General features: G+C 53.0%; 1 protein-coding gene and 1 long non-coding RNA gene across 3 annotated transcripts; one reads left to right on the forward strand and one right to left on the reverse strand.

Moving 5' to 3' along the window:
- Positions 1–401: 401 nt before the first annotated feature.
- On the reverse strand, positions 402–14,464 carry Tex22 (testis expressed 22). 2 transcript variants are annotated; one of them, XM_071607448.1, is made up of 4 exons: positions 14,410–14,464; positions 13,534–13,717; positions 3,448–3,549; positions 402–3,348 (listed from the first exon to the last, which is right to left on the reverse strand). In XM_071607448.1, the coding sequence occupies exons 2-4, from the start codon at positions 13,675–13,677 to the stop codon at positions 3,169–3,171; spliced, it is 426 nt and encodes a 141-aa protein (XP_071463549.1). In that variant the 5' UTR covers positions 13,678–13,717; positions 14,410–14,464; the 3' UTR covers positions 402–3,168. The 2 variants fall into 2 exon arrangements, with proteins under 2 accessions (XP_071463549.1, XP_034492837.2); XM_034636946.2 differs by lacking the exon at positions 14,410–14,464 and having other exon boundaries at positions 13,534–14,239.
- Positions 1,028–10,808, forward strand: LOC117794880 (uncharacterized). The gene is made up of 2 exons (XR_004618756.2): positions 1,028–1,106; positions 10,053–10,808. It is a non-coding gene; the product is annotated as an uncharacterized lncRNA (long non-coding RNA).
- Positions 14,465–14,794: the final 330 nt, after the last annotated feature.

Below are 14,794 nucleotides of genomic sequence, written 5' to 3' on the forward strand. Positions count from 1 at the left end.
CAGGGTGGGTTAAAAATACCAAGACTCTGGCCAGCATGGACCAGCAGGGCAGGCAGAAGAGGTGGGGAGTCTCAGCAGGGTCCTCACCACTCAAAGCCAGACATCAGCTAGTACGGTCTAATTAAACCATGCTGATGAAAAACAGGACACCCTTTCCTAATGATTCTTCATTCCTAAAAATAATTTAAGAATTCTTGAAGCTTGAGAGTGAGAAGCAGTCGTGTGATTTCAGCAATAGTTTTTCTATCTTAAAATATTAAGTATTTTAAGATGTCTCAGTGATTTCTGTATTTCCACATACCCTTCCATCTCGTAATCTAGAAACAGCTGCAATAACCCTCCCGGAAAGTTAACTGCAGTCATTTCAGTGATCGAATTGTGAGCCAGTTTTAAAAAACATATTCTTTGTTGCACTGTTTAATCACGGACAAGTATTTGCAAAGCCAATAAAGTCATTTCTTTTAAACGGGGGCAGTGGTGGCATTGTGTAGGCACTCAGCAAAGCTGCAAACTACATCTCCCAGGCACCCCGACCGGTCCTGCGCGCTGCGTGGGGTCAGCTCCCGGACGGGCCGCCAGCGCGAGGCCCCTTCGGCTTCAGGTGAACACAGGGGGCCGCTGCTCCCCATCCGGAGCCAGCCAGTCACAAGCCGAGAAGGGTGTTGGGGACGCAGGGAGATTCCGCGGCCAAGGCTGAGCGAGCATGCGCTTGAAGACCGTTTGTGTGCGCGCGCGCGCGCCCACCCGCGGCTCCGTTCTGGGTGTCTGTCCTGTTCCAGAAGCGCGCAGGCGCTCAGCCGCCGGGGTCGCCCAGGGGCCGGGTGGCGGGACGCACTCACGTGAGTCCCGGGTAAAGACAGCAACTGACCTGGTGGCCAAGCAGAAGTGAAAGCAGTCTAGAAGCATGGTGTTGCAGTGACTAGAGCCAGACCTAACCGCACTGCGGCTGGGGACTTTGGCTGCGTCCCTGTGCACGGTTCCTTGGATCCTTCCCTCCTCGAATCCTTCCCGGCCTCTCCAGCCTCCCCTTGACTCGTATCCCAAGACCTTTCTGTTTATCCTAGGACGAAAGCCCCCTGTTGCTGTGAACTGCTACTCACCCCAAGGTAGGTCTCTCTCAAGTGAGCCCCTGACTCCCGAGACCCTCCTCTATTCCTGGATTTCCCAGCCGGGCCACCCCTGTGCACTGGCAAACCTCAAGCAGCACCCTGGCCTCTGCCCAATGGGTACTCTGGTGGTACCCTGAGGGAGACCATCAGGCTCCCCTTCCTAAAGGCCCATGTCCTGTCTTTGTGTTGTGTGAGAGAGAGAGACAGAGACACACCAGGGATTGAACCCAGGGGTGCTTAACCACTGAGCCACATCCCCAGCCCTTTTACTTTCTGAGCGTCTTGCTCAGAAAGTTTCTTGGTGCCTAAATTGGTGAGGCTGGCCTGGAACTTGAGATCCTCCTGCCTCAGCCTCCCTAGTTGCTGGGATTACAGGCATGCACCATAAAACACTCATCTATGATAATCTGTTACAGCAGCAGTAGGAAACTGATACATGGCCTCCTCTTCCCAGGTGTGGTAAACACACTGCCCCAGGCACTGCCATCTTTCCTGGCACCTCACTGTCCTGGAGAGGGCGTGCACTCAACGCTGATCCCCACTGTGAGATGGGTCTCATTTCCACTGAACAGGGCTGGCTCTGTGGCCATGTCAACCACTAGGAGGTGGCAGATGAACCCACATGGGTCAGCTCAGCCCCAAGACCCCAAGACTTCAGCTTATGCTGCTGTGGTGGGTAGGAGCTCTGCAGGAACCCTATGAAGTCAGCATCTCACCTGGCTGCAGCCTCAGGAGACTCCCCAGAATTGGTAGGATGAGCCCAGTCAGCCCCCAGCCATGAGTGAAAATAACACGGAATCTTTTAAAGTCACTCAGAACTACACAGCATGCGACCTCTGTGGTGACCGTTGGCACTTAGCTCCCACTCTGCCCTGGGATGACTCTTGTGTGTTTTCCTGGCCCAGAGCACCCCAACTCCCACATCTTTGTCAGGGGCCTCAGGAGGGGGAGGGATTGTGATGTTCCCCTTCCCCAGGACCCTGTCTGAACCCCACCTCTTAGATCCCCTCCACCAGTCCCTGTGGCTCCATGGCCTGCCCTCCACCCACCCTGGGGATCCTGACGAACAGATGGGACAAAATTACATTGAACTGGAAAGGGAATGCCCAGCTGGGTGATGTAGGTAGGCTTCCTGAAGGAAGAGGAACTTTCACTGCATCTTACAGTGAGGGAGGCAGAGAAGCAGGAGGAATGTTGAAGGGCAGCAGGCACCATATGGCCAGATCTGCACCTCAGCCTGGGCTCTGGGACAGCACTGCCTGTTTGCCAATGTGTGCACGGTCCAGGTGGCTGTCACCTCCTCTCAACCCAAAGCCCCTCACCAGTCCTGCCCCCGCAGAAGCCCAAGCAACCCCTAAGTCGGTCACTGAGTCCAGGGCCACCTCCTCACACTTCATCCTGCCAGCCAGCAGGGCTGGGAACCCTCCCTCCTTTCCCTATCTCCCACCCTCAGGCCCCTCCAGCTCCATCGCCTCAAAATGCAGCCTGGATTGTCACCCTGGCTCAGAACCCTTCTGCAGTCCCACGCCTTGAGACCAGGCAGTTATGGCTCCAGCCTAAGGCCTGGGGCCACTTGTCCAGCCAGCTTCTCAAGGCCACCCCAGACCCTCTATGCACCCTAGTCCACCTCCAGGTACACTTCCAGAGCTGGGAGCTCTCTTCCTCAGGAAACCTCCCTCTGTGTGCCTCACCCAGCTGCCCCACCCCCACCCCACATCACTGCTGGGTCCTGGAATCCTGTCTGGGCCTTCAAAGGCAGGACCAAGGCTCCAGAGGTGCTGTCAGCCCCAGGGTGGGGCACCTGGCACCCAGGTGCCCCAGAACTTCCTCCTGACAGCGTAAGGTAGGCCTCCATCTGCCGGCAGGACCCTCTGCCCCTCACCTTCCAGGTGGTGGAGGCTGGGGCAGGACCCCTCCCCGGCAGCTGCCACACCTCCCAGCAGCCCCAGGCAGGCAGTACTTTGAGGCCTGTTTTCTCCCTGGTGAGACACAAGGACACAGAGGTCTCCCCCAAAACCTCCCCACGGAGAAGCTCTGGAAAGCTGAGGTCTGAGAGCTCCTAGGAGCCGGGAGACCCCGAGGCTTGGCTCTTCAAAGTCGCACTCTGCCAGAAGGGCGTGCTCCGGGCCAGGAAGTCGTAGAAGGCATTAGTGGACTCAGCAGACCTGGGTGGCTGTGCGAGGAGCACATCCTTGTCCACATCCTCAGACACCAGCTCTGCCACCATCTGCGTGATGTCCTGCGGGCAACATTGGTGTCAGGGGCTGTGTGGGCAGGGAGGCACAGGGACTGGGCAGATGAGGCCAGGGTCAGGGCAGCCTCCCCGCCCACCACACACCCTGTCTTGGGAGGGGGTGCCCAGCATGGCCAGCCGCCGGCGCTCATCGATGCTGATGCTCCAGTGGCGGCGTGGGCGCCTGTGCTCCTGTGGCTCACACACCTGTGGGGACAGGACAGGATGGTGCGGGCACACCTGGGGCCTCCGCTCCCCTTCCCCTGCACACAGTGAGCTCACTTAGCCTCCCCGCTCCCAGTGGGCGGCGGCACGTGGCACCCCGGGCACCTCCCAAGTTCCGCAGTGTCTGTCCCTAGGCTTACAGTGAGGGCTGCAATGTTTAGAGCTAGAAATGGCCTCCAGGACCCTGGGCACAATTACCACAGGGGCCCAGGCTGGGCCAGAGACGGTCAGTCGGCCTGTTGTGCACCTCTCAGAAACACTGGACTCGAGAGACAGACCCCATACATCCCCCCAGTCCCCTCTAAGGTGATACGTGGGGTGAGGTGGAGTGATGCTGCTCGTGAATGCACAGGAGGAGGAGAGGTACAGTGCAGGAAGGCCATCCATGTGCACAGGAGACCGGAGGTGGTGACCAGCAAGAGGGCCAGGAAAAGGCCAGGCACACCTGCAGGGAGAGGCCAGCAGCATGTCCCCACCTTCCCAGTGGGCAGGCCGTCTGCCCCATGAGTGGAGGGGCACCTTCTCACCTTCTGGAAAGGGGAGGGGTGCCACGCTGAAGACAGCAGGCAACCCAGCCCCGCAAAGCCCTACTCAGAAAATCAAACCTCAACAACCCCGTGCCAGCCACTCTGAGGTGGGCACATGTCCATGGAATGAAAAGCAGGGACTGGACAGGTATGTGCACAACTCCATCCATAGCATTGTTTTCAGTGGTCGAAACATGGAAGCCCAAGTATCCATCAAGGGATGTAAAAGAGACAAGGGGCCAACCACACAAGGGAACATTATTCAGACTCAAGAAACTAGGAAACTTGCTGGGCGTGGTGGCGCATGCCTCAGCTACTTAGTAAGGCCCTCAGAAACTAGCAAGGCCCTAAGCAACTGAGGGAGACCCTCAGTCTCAAAATAAAAAGGGCTGGGGATGTGGCTCAGTGGTTAAGCACCCTGGGTTCAATCCCAGAACCAAAAAAAAAAAAGAGAGGAGAGCCCCAGCTCCATTATGCTAAGGTGAACCCTCCAGGGACGAGCTTCGCCAAGCACACAGCATTTGCACAAGCACCGCTTTGGGAAACAGGGCCGGGCCTCCCAGGGCAAGGGACACTCAGAGAGGCATCCCAGGAACCACCAAGCACAGGTCCCTACTGACACTGCCGTCCTGGGAAGCAGATAGACCCATGAGCAAGGGCAGGAAGGTATGGAGAAGGGCCACTCAGAGGACAAGACTGGTTCTTCCACATGAAACACTCCATGGGAGGTCGGCTGGGGGTCCCTCTGTTTTTTGTGGTGCTGGGGATGGAACCCGAGGCATCAGTGCATTCAAGGCCAGCACTCTACCAGCTGAGCTATGTCCCCAGCCCTGGTGTTTGTTTTGGTACTAGGGACTGAACTTAGGGATGCTTTACCACTGAGTTGCATTCCAGTGTTTTTTTGTTTGTTTGAGATGGGGTCTTGCTAAATTGCTAAGGCTGACCTGGTACTTGTGATCCTTCTGCCTTAGCCTCCTAAGCAGGGGGGCTGGGATTACAGGCCTGCACCACTGAATCTGGCTGTTGTTTCTATTCTTAGCCCTGTTTCTGTAATTGAATTGTACACCTCCCCTCTAATATGTGGTCTCACAGTGCTTCCCCTAGAGTTTCTCTTCCTACCCTGATGATGTTACTCCCAGAAGGGGTATATTCTCACAATATGCTTGTGTGAAGTAGGCTGGCCTTCTGTGTTTCTTCCAGGAGCCTGAGAACAGCAGGCCCTAGGAGGAGCACCAAGAGGGGAATGCAGAAGACACACAACCCTGCTGTTCAGGTCCACGAGCAGAAAACAAAATGGAAGTTCACTGTGCATCACTAGAATTATGGAGCTGCTTGTTATAGAGCATCATTACAGCAAATGCTGACTAATGCAGGACTGAAAATAAGATACAGAAAACATTTATAAAAAATGAGGAAGATGGAGAACTATTCCTGTTGGGCCAACATACAACTAACAAACCTTGAAGAGAGAGAAAATGAACTGACACACACAACACGCACACATGTGCTTTTCCCAGAAACTAAAGGAAAAGGCCCCAGTCAGAAAGCCCCCACCCAGGGCAATGAAAATAAATGCCTCCCCAGAGTACATTCCAGAACTCTGACAGGCAGAGAAGCTTTCAGGGAAGAAACGAAGCACAGGGCTGGGAGCACAGCCTATGCAGCTCTTGCCTACGTGCTTTAGGCCCTGGGTTTGATCCCCTCCACCACAAAACAAAAACAAACACAAACAGGGTAGAAAGATCCGAAGTCCAAAAGTTCAGGGCATCACACAGCAGCCCTAGAAACCAGAGGTGATGGGGCACTTAAGAGTCCTGCAGGAAGAGCCTCTCCCACCAAACATGCCACCAGTCAAGCACCATCCGGAGCTCACCTGAGACCTTCAGCACCCTGTGAGCCCCACTGGGGGAAGCTGCTGGGTGGTGTGCTCTAGGGTCAACAGGCAAACAGAGAAAGCAGGGCCAGGACATGGGCTGCTGAGGAAGACAGAGGGTGACAGCCAGGGCCTGAGGAGGGTCACTGCCCAGCCTCTGTGAGAGGACCTGCAGAGATGTGTTGTGAATTTGGGAAAGGACTGATCATCAGTTCACAGAAAATAGAAAAGAGGAGGCAGGAGGGAAAGAAGAGGGGAGAAACAAGAAGGGTGTGGACAATGCTCACTATCACTACAGGGCCAGTGGTGGCAGCTGACAGGTGTGATCTGGGGGCAGAGGGCAGAAAAGTGTGGTGCTGGGAGTGGGTTGCTCAGGCCTTAGCTTCCCCGGCGGGAGAGCAACAGAACCCAAAGCTGAGAACTGGAAAGGCAGCAGCCCAGGGTGCAGGCTCCTACAGCCCAGGGGACGGCTGCCCTACAGGCAGAGCCACCCGACAGACAGGACAATCAGAGAACTCATGTCTGCCGAATGTATGGGACAGTCACAAAGTCGGTCATGATGTAGGCCACAAGCAAAGCAGGTCCTCCCACACACTACAGATGCCACAACAAATCTGTGACTACGACACAGTATAATTAATTAAAAATTACTAATAAGCCAGGCACAATGGTGCATGCCTGCAATCCCAGTGACTTGAGAAGCTAAGGCAGGAGGTTACCAAGTTCAAGGCCGATCGGGGCAACTTTGACCCTTTTCCAAAATGAAAAATTGAAAGGGCTGGAGGTGTAGCTCAGGGGTAGAGCACTCCTGCGTTCAATCTCTGCAGAAAACAAACACAGGCCACTCCTATTGACACAGACATTCCAAAACACCCTTCTAATTGACCCCAGAGTGAAAAAGAAAATCAAGGTTGAGATGTAAACTTATTAGAAATGAACAATGAGAGGAGGACACACCAAAACCCATGAAGGGTGGCCAAAAATGTCCTCTAAAGGCACTCTATATCTTTAAATGCATCATTAGAAAAAAGTTCCGCAGTGGCCAAGCAAATCACTTGAGAAGCTAGAAAAAGAACAAAAGAAATTTACTGAAAGTTTAAAGATGGAATTACGGTAGATTAGTGAATAAGTTAAAAGAAAAAACAGTGGACAATAATCACAAATGGATTCTTTGAAAAGCCACATGCTCACCATCCCACGCACAGCCATCTTTCCACTCATGTTCAGGGTCTGTTCAGCTTCTTCTTTCAGAACTGCATGTCATCGCAGGTTTTACCCACTTTTCTATTCAGTCTGGTTTGTTTGGGAGGCTTGTTTTCTTGTAGTGCTGGGAATGAAACCTTCCCTAAGCAGAACCACACAGGTAGTCTGCCTTCCCCTGCTCGGGAATATCCATGGGTCTGCACAGCGGTGTTGGTCCCTTTCACCATCATGTGAACCAAGGCACAAATCTGGGCTTGTTTGAACCCAGGGGTACTTAACCACTGAGCTTGGCAAGTGCTCCAACACTGAGCTGCACCCTGAGTCCTCTGTTCGGTTTTCACAACAGTTTTCTGACAGCTTGCAAGCATCCCTTCATAGACACTTGACTGTTTAAAGATTACAAGTATTTCCTTCCAGAATGTCATTTAACATTTTTATGTCCTTGATTGTGCCATAATTTAAAAATCTGTTAGGCTTTTCCTCCAAGATTGTACGTCTGGCCTAAGAAAGGCATTTGTTACTCTGGGATTCTAAACACTTTGGCGTCTCCAGTGCTGCTATGGTTTGGGTTAAATGCTATGTGTTTCAGAAGAAGTGGGGGTTCACTCTGCCATGTTCTAGGTGGATAGCCAACCATCCCACTACCACTTATTGAAAAGTATTTCCTGCTGCTTTGAAATTCCACGCAGAAATTAAACCTCCAGATTAAAAAGTGATATGGGTCACTTTTTCTTCTTTCAGTACTAAGGATGGATCCCAGGGCCTTGCACACGCTAGGCAAGCGCTCTGCAACTGAGCCACCCTCCGGCCCACAAGTGTCACTTTGACACCCATCTGTCCTAAATTGGGCAGGTATTTGCCACTTTCTGCCCCAATACCACACAATTTTAATTGCTAGAGCTTAGAGGAGGCAAGGACTTTTGTTTCTGTTGCTCAGGCTGGGTGCCGTGGCACATTCCTGTAATCCCAGCGGCTCAGGAGGCTGAGACAGGAGGATCACAAGTTCAAAGCCAGCCTCCACAAAAGCAAGGTGCTAAGTAACTCAGTGAGACCCTGTCTCTAAATAAAATACAGAATGGGGCTCAGTGTCAAGTGCCCCTGAGTTCAATTCCTGCCAAAAAAATTGTTGCACGGTTTCTTTCTTTATAAAGTAAAAATTTTACACATATATTTTAAGAAATATCTTATTGTCAGTGAACTTTATTTATTTATATGCAGTGCTGAGAATCAAACCCAGTACCTCACACATGCTAGGCAAGTGCTCTACCACTGAGTCACAACGCCAGCCCTACATGTATTTTTTTAAATTAGATTTTAATGAATATATTACCAATATTACTTTTCCATGTTTTTGAACTCTGAATAAATAGAGCCACACTGCATAGATGATTCGGTCAGTTGCTTCTTTCACTCAGAAATACACCCATTAAATGGGTCCATGCTCCGTCCTGTGGAGCAGGTATCGGCACAAACAAATTTGCTGAATTTGACACAGAGTGTGCAGTAAACTGGCGGCTACTTACAGTCCATCCCCCACCCTGGGCTGGAATACTGCTGTTCTCCACACATTCACGTGGGCGGCGCAGGATCTGGTTATTCCTAGTCCCCTCCACCCCTTATTTTTTTTTAAGTCGTCAATGGACCTTTATTTTATTTATTTTTATGTGGTGCTGAGATTCGAACCCAGGGCCTCACACATACTAGGCAAGTGCTCTACCACTGAGCTACATACAACCCCAGCCCTCCCAGTCCCCTTGATGAAGCCATTCTTTCAACTGGAGCATTCAGTCCACATTCATTTGCTAAACTGAATGCCAGGTGAGTGGCTCTGTCCGCTTCTCACCTAATGCTTTCTGTCCCTTTTGCCTGTTTGCGTTTCTTGGTTGGTGCCTCATGCTTCCTTCTGCGACCATTGCATGTGGTTTCTGTCCCATCTTCCCTTCCCCTGTGGGGACAGGGCTCTTTCTATTCTTGGGTGCAGTCACAGTGTACATGCAAAACCAAAGTCCAATATTCCCAAATGGTGCAAGACCCAGAGGCCTTGTGTCCAAGCCACTGTGGTGGGTACCGTACCCCAAGCAGGCTCTGTGACTGACACCCAGTGATTGTTTGAACCCAGGGGTACTTAACCACTGAGCTCGGTACTTAACCACTTAACCATCGGTGCTCGTTTCGATCTCCCCAAAGACTTGTGTTTCACCCTCATTCCTGGTCTACTTCACGCCTTCTGAGATCACTGTCTTCCTCTTTGAGGTCCGTCCTCAGAATTGATATGAGAGTCTATGGGGGGACTGGGGATATGGCTCAAGTACTAGTGAGCTCGCCTGGCATGCATGAGGCACTGGGTTCAATCCTCAGCACCACATAAAAATAAAATGGAGATATTATGTCCACCTAAAGCTAAAAAAAAAAAAAAAAGAAAGAAAGAAAAAAAGAGTCTATGGAGGATGAATTGCTTTTTGTTTATCACTTTCATTATTTTATTTATTTTGTGGTGCTGGTGATTGAACCCAGGCCCTCATGCATGCTAGGCAAATAAATACTTTACTACTGTGTTAAGTCCCAGCCCTTTATTTGGCGGTACTGGGAAACAAACCCAAGAGTGTTCTACCACCAAGCTACACCCCTAGCCTATTTATTTATTTGAGACAGGATCTCCCTAAATTGCTGAGGCTGGCCTTGAACTTGAGATCCACTTGCCTCAGTCTCCTGAGTCACTGGGATCACATGCATGTCCAACAACTGTCCTATATTTATCATTTGCCTTCTCTGTAGAAGATACCTATGCCAGGCAGAATTTTTTTCTTTTCTCTCGGCCTACATGTGGTACCCTCTCTGTAACAAGCTTCCACAGCCTTTTTCTTTTTTTTTTTTTTTTTTAGGTCCCACTGTGTGCCCCAAGCTGGCCTCAGACTCTCAATTCCCTTGAGGGGTTCGGGTCACACATCCTATGGCTGCCGACTAAAGGTAGCTGTCAAGTCCCTCTGCTTCCTCTGCCTGCCTCTGAGAGACTTGTCTCTGGACCCTGCAGGACCACTGTGACGGCTCGGGCTTGGAACCTGACTTAGGCCACTGGGCTTTGCTGGGCCGTCCAGGACAAGGTCTGATCACCACCGACCTCCAGAGCACATCCAAGGACTCGCACATGGATCAGCCTCATGTCACCCCCTCCCAGGTTCAGGAGGGAGGACCAGCGTGAGAAAAGATGCTGCAGAGATGATGGAGTGTGACTTCCAAGGTCACCTGCAGAGCCCTGGCTGCTTGCACTTGGCTCTCACTCCCTCTGGGGGAAGCCAGCCACATGCTGGGAAGACACACAGCCTACTGTGTGGAGATGTGTGGTCAGGATCTGTGGCCTCTGCCAAAATCCAACCCCGACCAAGTGAGGGAGTGCTGTGGGCACAGCCTTAGTCCAGCTTTCAGAGGGACTGTAGCTCAGACTGACATCTTGACAACAACCTCCTGACAGACCACATCAAGGCCACCCAGCTAAGCAGAGTTCCTGGCCTACAGAATCCAAGGCAAAATATTGTTTCAAGCCACTAAGTTTTGGAGTTACTGTTTATGTAAGAATGTATAACTAATATGCCAGCAAAACACTATGTGTACCTAGAGTAAAATTTTCAAGATCCATGAAATTTTGTTTGTCCGTCCATCCCAGGGATGGAACCCAGGAGTGCTTAACCACTGAATTACACACTTAGCTCTCTTTATTTTTTGAGATAAGTTCTCGCTAAGTTGCTGAGGCTGGCCCTGAATTTATGATCCTCCTGCCCCAGCCTCCTGAGCTGCTGGGATTATGCGTATGCACCACTGTGCCCAGCATGAAGTTTGTTTTTTTAAAAAACTGGGATTGCATTGAATCATGTTTTTGAAACTTAGCAGGCTTAAACCTTAATAATGGAGCCAGGCATGGTGGCACCCAGCCCATAATCCCAGCAATTTAGGAAGCTGAGGCAGGAGGGTCACTGGCTAGCCTGGGCAACTTAGTGAGACCCTGTCTCAAAAAATAAAAGGGCTAAGGATATAACTCAGTGGTGCCCCGGGGGTTCAATCCCCAGGGCTGCACACATGCATAAAGTAAGATTAACACCTAAAACTTCTCGTCTTGTGAGGTATCTGTGTATTGCTCAGCTACTCAGTGCTCCTCACAGAGGTATGTGGCCAGGGCTGCCCGAGTGCTGCCACAGCGAGCAGGAGTCTTCCCAGGCTTTTCTGACTGTTTTTTTCAGGCTGTTGAAACTAGGGTTTCACCCATAGCAGCTACTCAAGCCTTCTTTCATTCAGGAGTATGGAGTTGTTAATTGGCTGGGGGAGGGTGTTTCTAGGTAGAGAAGACCTTGTTGTGAATAGTGGCCTTTTCATCTTTCCTGGAGTATGGACACCATTCCCATCTGCTGGGTGGGAGCCAGGGTGAAGCCCTGCTGGCCATTTGTGCTTCTGTGGCCAGGCTGCAGAGCTGAAGGAGGAGGCAGAAGTCCAGTACTTTTAGTGCAACACACTAATTCCGAATGCCCCTGTCCAAGCACGGAGCTCTCTCTCCATCTTCAGGGATCTGTGATTCTTTGGCAGTATTTAAAAGTTACCCTCAGGAAGGTTTTGTACACTTTTTAAATTTACTACTAGTACTACTGTAAGTGGCCTTCTTTGCCAGTTTTTTTTTTTTTGGCCTTCTTTTTTAAAAATTTTTTTAGCTGTTGATAGACTTTTATTTTATTCCTTTATTTGTATGCGGTGCTGAGGACAGAACCCAGGGCCTCACACATGCCAGGCAGGTGCTCTACCGCTGAGCCCCAGCCCAGCCCGTGTGTTATCTTCTTGAGCCTGCTATTGGGTCTGTAAAGGCTACTAACTTCCCAACCCTCTTTCTGTGGATGGATTCCAGTCAATGCCTCTAGACTGATCAGGACATGGTTTCCAAACAGGGCTGACTTCACATGTCTGGTGCTCCATGGCTGGTCACTTACAACTCCGGGGGAGGAAAGGCAGACACTGGCATGAGGACAGAGGGAGGTGTATGGCTTCTGCTGCCTCACTCACCTGCCCGGCCTGCCCAGTAGTAACCCTGGTGCACCCCCAACCCCGGTCCCAGTCCTGCAGCTCCCAGCTTCCTTACAGCACTACCACCACCACCCCTAGCCCCCCACCCTTCTACTAGCTGTCATTAAGCACAAGTGCGACAGCTGGAGCTTCACCCACTGGTCTAGGCTGGTGGTCTGGAGACCCTGTGCTGGGGAAGACCTCCTTGGCCTGATGTCAGCCCAAGGCTGCTCATCTTTGTGAGTATGTTCTGGCACCACGCATGGCACTGGGGGCTGTAGTCAGGCACAGCAGAGGCAGTGGCTCTTGAGACCCAGGTTGGGAAAGGGGAAGGATGAAGGACTTAAGTTAGCCTGGGAGGTGACACCGGAGAAGAGGCCAATTAAGGGAAGATCTGGAAGAAAAAGATTCTACATCCAGGGGACAGAAAGTTAGAGAGGGCAGTCTGGGTGCCTTTCAGGGCCACAGTCAGAAGCAAGGGAGAGGCCAAGGAACTTTGCACAGGAGCAACCCTGGAAGGACCCAGGTGTGAAAGACACTGCAGTGTCTCCTCCTGTCCCTGCTCTCTCTGCCGCAAGGCCCTGGGGTTTGTGCAAAGCTAGCCCAGGCCCACTCCTCCTGTGTACCTACTGGCTATACCACCTATCAGAAGGCAAGTCCCTCAGTAGCTAAAGGGTCTTGCTGGTCCCTCACTCCAGTGGCCCCAGTACTGGGTACCCACATAAGGAAATACCCAGGAGGGCACAGGGCAGTCATGCAAGCAGCTCAGAGAGCCTTCTTACTTTCCCCCCACCTTTGACTTCAGTGAACACACGTGCTGGACACACACAAACCCAAATGCATGACTCAAAAGGCTGCCTGCACTGTCTGACTGCAGGACCAGCACCTGGCAGCCTGGGAGACCCTTGAGCTCCTGTCTTACAGAAGTATGGACCTGTCTGGCCTGGCTTTGAACCTTCCCTAAGCGGAACCACACAGGTAGTCTGGATTCCTCGGCTCAGGGAATGCCCATGGGCAGGCACAGCTGGATCTGTCTGTCTCTTTCACTACTGTGGGAACCAAGCACATCCCTGCCCTGGAAGCTTGTTCTCCCTCCAATTCAAGATACTCTCTTGGCCAGGAGTGAGGGGCACTGGACATCTTCCCGACCTCAGGTGGGCCTCCACTCTGCCCGGCATAGAGAGGCAAAAAGGGTACAGGATGGTGGGGAAAGAGCATACTGCCCCTCTGTCTCCATTCAGGCCCCTGTATTCCCTGCCTGATCCCCTCCCCAACTAGCCCCCGCAAAGTCCGGGTTTCCAGAGGTGGCCTCCTCTTACTTACCCAGTCCTGCATTTGCAATCCGTGCTGGTTACTGCTCTGGGCACCCGGTTGGCCCCTGGTCCTAGACTGGCCCCCAGGGGGAAAGGTCTGCCTATGCTCTTGAGTGGGCTGTGACTGCTGTGCCCACAGCTGCTTGCTGTCCATCTTGACCCTCAGCAGGCTGTGGGTCTTCACCTCTGAGGCTCTAGGGGAAGGATCAGGATCAGGTGGGGTAGGGTCCCCAAGGCTCCCAGGGCCCCTTGGTCAGATGGCAGGCAGCAAGTTAGGCCACCTTCCAGCCACTAACCAGACTGTTGCCCGATGGCTGGCCCCTGTGAGCAACATGCTCCTCACTACTCCTGTGGCCACTGCCCTCCACATCAGCATCCCAGTCAGAAGCCTCCGCTGTCTGTTGTCTCCAGCCCTGGCTCCTAGCACCAACCCTCCACCATCTTGCTCCTTGACCTGGCTTCACCACACCCAAGGCTCAGGCCTCAGTCTCCACCCCCTGGGGGTCTGTGCTGAGAGGGAGGGACACAGGAGGAGAGAACAAGATGCATGTTGGAGAGGGGAGGAGTAGGCCCAGTGGGTCCCAAAACCGTAAAAGCGGGAATAACTGGGGAGGTGAGGCCCTGAGACTGGGGAGGGGGGTAGGGCATAGAGACCAGCGCTGTGGGGTCCTGGAATGGAGGAGCAGGGTCCTATGGAGGTACTGTATGGAGGTACTGTATGGAGGTACTGAGAGGTTCAGCGGGGTCCTATGAAGGGCGGTCCTGTGGGGATGTAGAGGTTTGGTGGGGTCCTGTGGAGGTACAAAGAGACTGGCAGGGGGTTCTAGAGGGAACAGAGTGGCTCTGCGGTGTCCTGCGGGGGTACAGAGTGGCTTTGGGGGGTCACCAAGTAGCTGGGCGGGGTCCTCTGGGGGCAGGACGGCCCTCTACAGGCCTCTGCAGGGTCCGGTGACAGCGAGGCTGGCTCTGCGGGGTCCTGTGGGGGCGGGGCGAGCTCTACAGGTCACTGCGGGGCGGGGTCCTGTGGGGGCGGGGCGAGCTCTACAGGTCACTGCGGGGCGGGGTCCTGTGGGGGCGGGGCGAGCTCTACAGGTCACTGCGGGGCGGGGTCCTGTGGGGGCGGGGCGAGCTCTACAGGTCACTGCGGGGCGGGGTCCTGTGGGGGCGGGGCGAGCTCTACAGGTCACTGCGGGGCGGGGTCCTGTGGGGGCGGGGCGAGCTCTACAGGTCACTGCGGGGCGGGGTCCTGTGGGGGCGGGGCGAGCTCTACA

The sequence above is a fragment of the Marmota flaviventris genome, chromosome 2 (assembly GCF_047511675.1).
Source record: "Marmota flaviventris isolate mMarFla1 chromosome 2, mMarFla1.hap1, whole genome shotgun sequence".
Taxonomy (NCBI): Eukaryota; Metazoa; Chordata; class Mammalia; order Rodentia; family Sciuridae; genus Marmota; species Marmota flaviventris.

Coding starts and splice junctions, on each gene's coding strand:
- Tex22 (XM_071607448.1), bottom strand. CDS start 13,677: ATGGACAGCAAGCAGCTGTGGGCACAGCAGTCACAGCCCACTCAAGAG. Junction 3,550..13,533: donor GATTGCAAATGCAGGACTGG/GTAAGTAAGAGG, acceptor CTGTCCCCACAG/GTGTGTGAGCCACAGGAGCA. Junction 3,349..3,447: donor GCACCCCCTCCCAAGACAGG/GTGTGTGGTGGG, acceptor TGTTGCCCGCAG/GACATCACGCAGATGGTGGC.